Here is a 10,522-nt window from a genome sequence, read left to right as displayed (position 1 = left end):
TTCTGGATTGGCTGTTCAAAGCCAATTTTACTCAATTATTTGAAAAAAATTAAACAAGATCTCCAAAGATGGGAGGCACTTCCAGTCTCATGGTTGGGTCGGATAGCGCTTATTAAGATGAATATTCTCCCTCGTTTGCTATACCCTATACGGACGCTCCCCCCCTGATTTTCAATAAACACACACTCAGGAGACTGAACAGTTGCCCCTCAGTTTGGGAAGGGGGGGGGGGGGGGGGGGGGAAGTAGACCTTAAATTACCAATTAAGCTCGCTTTTGACCTATGTAAGTGATTGGGTTTGTGGGGACCCTCTTTCAATACGGCTAGATATCGAAGTCTCCCAGGCAAGGTGCCCCCTTACCAGTTTGCTGTTTTTGGACAAGGTGAGGACAGTTAGGGAATATTGCCATTACCCAATAGTCGTCAATACTGTTAAAGCATGGAGGACAATTCGGTAGAGGGAAGGTAATATTGGCAAAACATCTTTGTTTACACCTTTAGTGGGTATGCCGAGTTTTCAACCAGGTATGATAGATTCAGGATTTAAACGTTGGGCAGCTAGGGATATATCTTGCATGGGTGATTTATTTGAGGGAGATGTAATGATGTCCTTCGATCAGTTAGTACGGAAGTACGAGTTACCTAATAGAGACCTCTTTCGTTTTTTTCATGTTAGGGATTTTATTCAAAAAAGGACCATACTTTTAATTGATCCCTACAAATCTGACATAGAAAGAGGGGTACTAAGGGCTAAGAGTACACTCTCTGTCAGTACTCTATATCACCAATTGGGGGGTGCCACCTCAGATGAGTCTGATCGACTCTGCAAGATGTGGGAAAGAGAGCTAGGTGTTGAAGTTTCTTCAGAGGCATGGGAGGATATTTGGGAGAATACAAGAGAGATATCAATTTGCAATAGGACCAATGCTTTACAGTTGAATATTCTCCACAGGGTCCACTTAGCCCCAGACCGTTTGTCAAAATTTAAACCAGGGGTATCTTCAGCATGCCCCAAGTGCAAGGTCTGTATGGGTACTCTTACCCATTGTCTTTGGTCTTGTGACAGGCTTCAAACATATTGGAGCGGTGTAGTGGGTGCAATGGAGAGGATTTTAGGTGTAGGGGTGGAGAAGGACCTTATTTCACTCCTTTCACCCACTGTATTTCCTGCAGACTCGCATAAGGCAAAACGTTTCAATATTCTTACATTCTGTGCAAGGAAGAATATCTTGCTAGGTTGGATATCAGAAAACCCCCCCAGGCCTATCGGGTTGGCAGAAGATTTTTGTGGAGCATATTCCCCTGGATTTTCTTACAAATATGGTAACCACAAAACTGAGAATTTTTACAAGACATGGCAACCCTTTTTGAAATACCTGGACACAGATTTATCTGCCACACTAACAAGGGCTTTTATATAGCCGTAACAATTGTGTTTCATGAGTCCAATATCCAGGGGGGAGGAACTGTGAATGTATGAGTGTTTTGTTTGGCTGGGCTGAGTTATTACTATTTATTTGTTTGTTGTTAGGTATTTATTTAGTTAGTTAATTAAATTGCTAGTTTAGGTTTTTTTTAAATTTTATAGTTCTCTATATATATTTATACATTCGTATAGGAGGGTGGGTTGGGGAATTTTTTTTATTATTTGGGTTTAGTTTTGTATTATTTTTGTACTGTTTTGAATTGCATTGTTTTGTATTTGTTGTAATATTTAAAAATCTAAGCTAGAAATGTTGAGGTTTTTGCTCTCTCACATGCCAGTGATTGACAAACTGAGTAAAAACAAGATTAGAAACAACAAACTGGCAGTTACAGAATGAAATACGGAGTCAGTTACAAAGCACTAAATTGTTAGGATACAATGCAACTATCCATTGGTGAGAAACTGACATAAACAGTGTAACATCACTCGTAACATTGTTCTTGCCCATTTCTGCAATGTACAAGATATTTCCCCTTACCAAACGCTGCAGTTATAAATATAAACTTACTTTCAATTCGCAGAAGCTGATATTCAAAGAATATGGGTGTGGAGGGGACGGAGTCTGATTAGATTAGATTAGATTAGATTAGATTACAGTGTGGAAACAGGCCCTCCCTTCGGCCCAACAAGTCCACATCGACCCGCCGAAGCGAAACCCACCCATACCCCTACATTTACCCCTTACATAACACTATGGACAATTTAGTATGGCCAATTCACCTGACCCTGCACATCTTTGGACTGTGGGAGGAAACCGGAGCACCCGGAGGAAACCCACGCAGACACGGGGAGAACGTGCAAACTCCACACAGTCAGTCGCCTGAGGCGGGCATTGAACCCGGATCTCTGGCGCTGTGAGGCAGCAGTGCTAACCACTGTGCCACCGTGCCGCCCACTAATGGGCCAGGATATGGGCCAGGTGCTGGCCAGTGGGACTAGATTGGGTTGGAATATCTGGTCAGCATGGATAGGTTGGACCGAAGGGTCTGTTTCCATGCTGTACATCTCTATGGCTAGTCATAGCAGTCATTGATTGCTGAAAAAAGCCAGTTGATTCACTAATGTCCTTTAGGAAACAAAATCTGCCAAATGTCAACTTCTCCACCTCCTGATGCTGTTTGTCTTGCTGTGTTCTTCCTGCCTGTCTTACTCAGTCTGGCCAACTGTAACTCCAGACCCACAGTGATGTGCTTGACTTGTAAATGCTGTCAGAAACGGCCTGGCAAACCAGTCAAGGGCAACCGGAGATGGAGAACACATACTGGCCTTGCCAAGAACATCCTTATATAAAGGAAGGTTTGTGTAAGAGTAGGGCAGTCCTAATGAAACAGTACAAGCTGCTGGTGAGTCCAATGTGCGCAGTTTTGGTCCCCTTATTTAAAGAAAGGTATCATGTAATTGGAGGCAGCTTTGCTAGGGTGATCTTGGAGTGGAGGCAAAGGTTAATCAGGTTGGGACTCATTAGGATTTAGAAGAGTGAGAGATGATCTTATTGAAACATAAAGGATTTTTAAGGGGCTTGACAAGGTAAATGCTAAGAGGATGTTTCCCCTCATGGGAGAGTTTAGGACCAGAGGGCATAGTCACAGGATAAAGGAGCAACAATTCAAGATGGCGATTGGGGGCTGACAGTCTTGCACAGACAGCTGTGGAGGCAGAGTCCTTGTCTATATTTAAGACTGAGATCGATCATTCTTAATCAGTCAGAGAATCAAGGTTATGGGGAAAGCTAAGGAAAGTAGACTTGAGGAGTGTCAGATCAGCCTGATCCCATTAAATGAAAGCTCAAGAGGTTGAATGGCCTACTCCTATTCCTATTTCTTACAACACATATCCCAGGAAGGGATAAGACAATGAAAAATATCCAGAGGGGGATGATCCTGACCGTTGGGGCAGCACGGAGCACCAGGGACCCGGGTTCGACTCCCACCTCGAGCGACTGTCTGTGTGGAGTTTGCACATTCTCCCCCTGTCTGCAAGGGTTTGCTCCAGTTTCCAAACATGTGCAGGTCAGGCGAATTGGCCAAGCTAAATCAGGGGTAAATATAGGGTAGGGGAATGGGTCTGGGTGGGTTACTCCTTGCAGGGTCGGTGTGGACTTGGGCTGAAGGGCGTGTTTCCATACAGTAGGGAATCCAGAAGAAGAAAAAAAATTATTCTAGGATCTCTCCTGCCATGGAACTTCAACACTGACCCTGCTAAAGATTTTATACTCAGTGTGTGGTTTCCTGGATGGACTGTAAGAAAACAGGATTTCAGAATCCTGACTAATATTTGACAAGGAACCACAGGACTCCTCACTTAAGAACCATCTACAGTTTTACCTGTCATGCAGATCTAGAAGTGAATGAAACTGGATTCCCTGAACTGTCGTGACACTGACCCCTGTCTGGATCAAACACAGAGAAAGCTGGAGAGACTCAGTCGGTCTGGAACCATCCGTTGAGAGAGCAACAGAGTCAATGCTTCAAATCTGTATGACTCTTTGTCAGAACTCCTCCTGGACTCTAAGTGGAAGTCTTCCTCTGTCAGACCTGCTAAGCTTATCTACTGTTCTGTGTTTGTTTCAGAATTCCAGCATCTGAGCTACTTGTTTGGAGGCAGACTCCAGGACAATGTAATCCAACAATAAGTTATACTCACAAGGAGGGTTGCATGGTTTGAGGAGTTGGGAGAGACTCTGTGGATTCGGCTGACATTACTGATGTCATGGGAGGGTCTGATGAGATTTCCTTGTGTTGACTGAGGTCACATTCAGCAGCACTTATTAAGATATAGATACAGGTACTCAATATTTACAGGCTGGAAATGAGCTCTCCAGTCTAAGCTCACTGTCCTGCTTGGTCTGTAGCCCCAGGGTCATAGCACCTCAATTGCAGAGCAGAGTATTTGTTTCTGCCTCTATGACCCTTTAAGACAGCAAGTTCTAGACCACCCACCATGCTCCAGGTGAAAAACCTCCACCCTCATTCCTCTCTAATCCTGTCAACAATTACTTTAAACTCATGACTCTGGTTATTAATTTGTGAATGAAATAGGCCCTTCCTATCCACTCTGTCTGGATCCCAATCCCCTCAACTTCTTCAATCCCACAGAAAACAAATGCAGCCGATCCAATCTTTCCTCATCACTGAAGTTCACCAGTTCTGTTGATATCCAGATAAATATCTGCTGTGCTCTCTGAAGTGTCATGACATACTGCCTGTAATGCAGTGACCAGAGTTGTGACCCAAACTGTTTTTTTTTAAGCTTGAGTGACTGCTCTGTCCAAATAACAGAAACTGACAGCTGGAACGCAGTCACATATGCAAGATATTTACCAATGATTCAAGGGTTTCTTAGAGGAGGGACTGTCTTCTAGTCTGCCTACTAGAGGATTTAGATAACAGACTGTCTCTTTTGAATATTGAGCTGGACGGCTGGGCCATGATGTGTTTCTTTGTTCACCTTATTCACTCGAAATACTGAATCTAATGATTTCAGACACGAGGTAATCAAACTTCCAATAACCAATTGTATTTTAGTGACTTTATTAACAGCACTTCAATAATAGAGGACCGTTACTCTTATGGAGAACAGGGATAATACCAAGGATTCAGAGCTCTCAGCTCGAACACTAAAGACAGAGGACAGTTAACCCATCCTGAAAACAGGAATGGTAATGTGGATTTAAAGCCCTCAGCTTAGTATAATGGAAGGTACATAGCCCTTGCAGAAAACGGAGATAACACTAGGGATTTAAAGTTCTCAGCACATCAATGATACAGACAGATAACAGGGATAATACAACAAATTCAAAGCTTTGGGTTCTGTACTAATATGGACAGAAAATAGTTCACCTAGCCTGAGAAGGGGGAATAATACCATGGATTCAGAGTTCTCTTCTCCCAACGTATGAGCTAACAAGCACACTCAAAACATTTATCTTTAATTTGTTCACTACATCTGCATGTGGCTCAGTGGTTAGCACTGCTGCCTCATAGCAGTCCCAGGTTCAATTCCAGCCTCGGGCGACTGTCTGTATGGAGTTTGCGCATTCTCCCCGTGTCTGTGTGGGTTTCCTCCGGGTGCTCCGGTTTCCTCCCAAAGTCCAAAGATGGGCAGGTCAGGTGAATTGGCTGTGCTAAATTGCCCATAGTGTTAGGTGTATTAGTCAGAGGGGAATGGGTCGGGGAGGGTTACTCTTCGGAGGGTCGGTGTGGACTGGTTGGGCTGTTTACACACTGTAGAGAATCTAAAAAATCTAATCTAATCTAATCTAATCTAAATTTGATGCTGTGCAAACTAAAAGCACAAGAAGAGCTGTGCACTGTTGAGGGTAAGCACAAGGCTCTGTCTCTCCACAGGAAAGACCAGCTCTTTCCACATCTCCTTTCCACACAAGTGCAGCTAACGTTGAGCAAGGATGTCAGCCTCATTGATGCACACCCGTGTGTCAGAACAGCAAAGGTCTTACTGTGCCAAGAGTGTTCAGGCAGTTTCCATTCCAGGCAAAACACGGAGAAGCCATGTTCATTTATGCAGTGCCGATCAAACCTTTTAGGATGTCCCAAAGTGGTTCACAGCAAAGGAGTACTTTTGCAGTGAAATCACTGATGGGAATCACAACAATTGGTCCACAGCAATTTTTAAAAGTTCATGCACAGGAACGAGAGCATCACTGGTTAGGCCACAACTTACTGTCCACTCCGAACTGCCCAGGGCAGGTAAGAGTTAACTACAATGCTGTGCACGAGACCAGCTTAAGGATGGCAGTTTCCTTCCCTAAAATACATTAGTGAGCCAGTTGTTTCTCCTTCCTGACAATTCAGAGAATTCCCAGTGTGGAAGCAGACAATCCAGCCCATGGAATTCACCCCAACCCTCCAAACAGCATCCCAACCAGACTGGACCTATCGCTGTAACCCTGCGTTTCCCATTAGCTAATCCACCTAGCCTGCACATCTGTGGACACTATGGGCGATTTAGCATGGCCAACCCACCTAACCTGCACGTCTTTCGACTGTGGAAGGAAACCAGACACGGGGAGAAAGTCTGTGTGGAGTTTGCACAGTTGCCCGAGGCTGGAATTGAACCTGGGTTCTGCAAGGCAGCAGTGCTAACCACTGAGCAGTGACAATGGTTTCACGGTCAACATCAGACTCTTAATTCCAGATTGAATTCAATACAAACAAAGTTCACCATCTGCCATTTCCGATCCCCAGACCATTTCCGAGGTTTCTGGATTAATAGTCTGGGAATCAGGCCATCGCCAGGTGACCAGAGCCATCAAATCCTTGTTGGATAGGATATCAGGAAGAATCCTTTGATTTCCTTCAGAATCACAGCCATTGTATTTGTTACATCCAACTGAACAACCAGACAGGGTTGAAACATAGTACCTCTGACAGGGAGACATGCCCGAGGGACTGCACTGAAACATGAACCTGGATTGTTCTATGAAGTGGAAAATCAACTGCACCTTTTGGTTTCAAGGTGAAGTTGTTACCCAGTGACTGACAGCTACCGCAGCACTGCCTCATCATCTAGTGTTTCATTAAACAGAATCCTTACAGTATGGAAGCAGGCCATTCGGCCCAAGTCTACACCGACCCTCTGAAGAATATGCCACCCAGATCCCCTACCCCCACCCGATTCCTGTAACCCAGCATATCCCATGGCTAATGCACGTAACTTGCATATCCTTGGACATTACGGGCAATTTAGTGTGGCCAGTCCACCTAACCTGCACAACCTTCGGCTGAGTGGCTTGAAATTTAAACCTGGTCTGTAGTACGCTGTTTTACTCAAATTCCGAAGGAGCGAGAGAAGCTGTGGGACACACATTAGGTCCAGTGGCTGATTGTGATGCAAAGCCTGGGTTTAGTCTTTAATAATCCCAGTGAGTTACTGATACCTTTCCTGAACCCCAAAGCTGGGGACATTTTCTGGAAAGCATGAGAAGCTGGGGCTCGTTCCTGAGAGCAAACAAGAACAGAGATAATGCAAATCTGGGAACGATAGAAGGTTTAGTCCTCGATGTGACCCTTAGCCAAACAAAGAAGAAAATCCAATGTTGCTGGTGATTTACGAAAAACACTCGTGTCTCAGCAGGTGGTGCAAACAAGAAACCCCTTTGGCACAGACCGAGCAGCTAAATGGCTTCTCCCCGTATGAACTCGCTGGTGCCTCCACAGGCTGCTTGAGTGAGTAAATGCCTTCCCACAAACATGAACGACTTCTCCCAAGTGTGAATTTGTACCTTAGAGTCAGTTCAGATGATTTCTTGAATCCTGCCCTTCAGTACAAGCATCTGAATGGTCTCTTTTCAGTGTGAACGCCATGGTGAGAGATAAAATCCTCGAAGGTTTTACAGCATTTCCCACAGTCCAGGCATTTGAAAGGTCTCTCCTCAGTGTGAATTTGCTGGTGTCTTACCAGTTGGGTCGACTGCATGAAACTCTCCCTGCACTCGGAACAGGTGAACAGCTTCTCCTTGCTGTGAGCTCGCCAATGTGTCAGCAGGCTGGCTGACTGAGTAAACCTCTTCCTACACCCAGTGCAGATGAATGGCCTCTCCCCAGTACAGGTATGCCAGTGTTTCACTACATCAGTATACAAATCACTTCCCATACTCAGAGCAGAGGAATAGTCTCTACTCAGTGTGAACACGCTGGTGTGTCAGCAGGTCACTGTTCCTTTTAAAGGTCTTATCACATTCAGAACATATCAAACTTTCCTTATTGGAGTGACTATATCGGTGTTCGATGCATTGAGAATCTCCCTTGTGATGCTTACAGCAGGATAATGGCTTCTCCCCAGTGTGAACAGGCTTCAACAGGAGCTGGAAAGAAGTAAGTCTCTTGCCACACACCGAGCAGGCGAATAGTCTCTCCCCAGTGTGAATCCGCCGGTGTCACAGTAGATGGGAAGATTGAGTGAATCCCTTCCCACACTTGGAGCAGGTGAATGGTTTCTCCCCACTGTGAATCCACTGGTGTGTCACTAAATGATTTCTGACACTTTGAGCAACTGAATGGCCTCCCCACAGTGAGAGTTCGTTGGTGTGTCACAAGGTGTAATGACCGAGTGAATCCCATTCCACACATGGAGCAGATAAACGGTCTCTCCCCAGTGCGAATGCCCTAGTGCTTCAGAAGGTGGATTGAATGGGTGAATGTCTTCCAGCACAAGGAGCAACTGAAAGGCCTCTCCCTGCTGTCTGAGCACTCATGGCTCAGCACCTCACTACATCTTTTAAAGACCTTCTTGCACTCAGGTAAGTTATCTTACTGAAGTGAACCAGTTGGTGGTCAACTAAGTGGTAGGACTGAGTGAATGTCTTCCCACAGTGGAAGCAGCTGAATGGCTTGTCCTTGCTGCGAACTTACTGGTGCTCAGTGAGATGACCTGACTTGCTAAAACTCTCCCCACAGTGAAGACAGCTGAATGGTCTCTCGTGGGTGTGGGGGAGCTGGTGCTCCCTGAGGCAGAAGGACTGTTTGAATCTCTTCCCACAATGGGAATAACTAAACGGTCTCCCATTAGCACGAAATTGCAGCTCCGGGACCACTTCTTTGGCTGTTTCACAGCTGTACTCGGAAGCAGAACGCTGAAGAAAGTCCCTCTTCATCGTGATCGTGTTGGTGTGCCCGCAGATTGGACGAACAGGTAAATTGCTTCCCACACTCTGAGCAGGTGAACAGCCTTTCACTATTGCAAGTGTTTACCAGCTGTGCAAATCCCTTCCAATAGTCAAAGCAGATGAATGCCCTCTCAACAGCTTCCAACAGAGATGATCAGAATCCGATGTACCAAGAGACCATCTCGGCAAGAGGTCTGGCTTGATTTTCCTGACTATGAATCTGCTAATGGCCTGTAAAAGGAATTAACAAAGAATAACATTAAATATCAAATTTGCAATGGCCCATTCTGTCTGTACTGGAGATTCTGCTGCACATGAGTCTTCTATTTGGCTGACATCATTTCAGCCTTTCAGCTTATATTTCTCACCCAGTTTTTTTTCCTGACATTCCCATCATTTTTCTTTTAAATACTAAGGATGAGCAATAAATGTTGGCCTAATCACAACATCCACATTCCATGAGTGAATTTTAAAAAAAAATTAACATAATCACATCTTTTCATTGCAAAGTCCACATTCTACTAAATAGAATACTAGCTCTGAAGGAGAGTCATACTAGACAGCGTGTCTCTTGCCACAGATGTTACCAGCCCTGCTTTGTCTCTCAAGCAACTTTAGGTTTTTATTCCCCATTCTACCAACAGAATGAGAAAAGAAATGTTCTGAATTATTCTATGACTAATAGAACTCGCGGACCACAAAGTGGAAAACTTGTGTAACCGATGCAGAATTTTAAAGCTGTATTGCAGAGGGAACAATCATTTCCCTTGGCTTGTGTACATTTCTTGCTTCTAAGTCACCTGTAAAATCCAAAACCTATCCCAGTCAGTCCACAAGAAGCAATCTGATACAAAAACAGAAATTGCTGGAAAAGCTCAGCAGGTCTGGCAGCACCTGTGGACTGAAATCAAGAGTTGACGTTTTGGGTCGAGTGACCCTTCCCCAGAATTGTGTCAGTTCTGAGGAAGGGTCACGAGACCTGAAACATTAACTCCGATTTCTCTCCACAGATCTGCCCGACCTGCTGAGCTTTTCCAGCAGCTTTTCTGCTTTAGTTTCTCATTTACCACACCCACTGTTTTTTTTTTAAAACAGTTTTTGGAAGAAAGCTCAGGATGGGTTTGTATGTGCTCTTCAGCATATTGTCCCTCAACAAAAAAGATTACTTCAGCGCAAGTGCCCTTCCATACACTGCCATAAATTAAGATGGCGGCTGTCCACATCGACCTAATAAAATGAGAACAACATGCTTTTCCTCCCTGTCATGCAGACTGCCCTCCACCACACCACCTCTACTCCCTGTTCCATTGCTCTCAACCACAACCCCCCAGTGCAATAAAGACAGAGTCCCCCTTGTCCTTGCCTATCAGTCTCTGCATCAAATGCATCATCCTTACATACTTCCACCAACT

The 10,522-nt window shown here is 44.8% G+C and overlaps 1 protein-coding gene across 1 annotated transcript in view; it reads left to right on the top strand.

The window, feature by feature from the left end:
- Positions 1–10,522, top strand: part of LOC122543902 (zinc finger protein 229-like) — a 93,937-nt gene that overhangs the window by 60,042 nt on the left and 23,373 nt on the right. The window contains exon 2 of the mRNA XM_043682790.1: positions 1,067–1,086. Within this exon, the coding sequence (XP_043538725.1) occupies positions 1,067–1,086 (20 nt within the window). The remainder of the gene's footprint in view (positions 1–1,066; positions 1,087–10,522) is intronic.

Source organism: Chiloscyllium plagiosum, chromosome 45, assembly GCF_004010195.1.
Source record: "Chiloscyllium plagiosum isolate BGI_BamShark_2017 chromosome 45, ASM401019v2, whole genome shotgun sequence".
NCBI lineage: Eukaryota > Metazoa > Chordata > Chondrichthyes > Orectolobiformes > Hemiscylliidae > Chiloscyllium > Chiloscyllium plagiosum.
The sequence above is the reverse complement of the archived record's forward strand: the minus strand, read 5'-3'. Positions and strand labels throughout refer to the sequence as shown.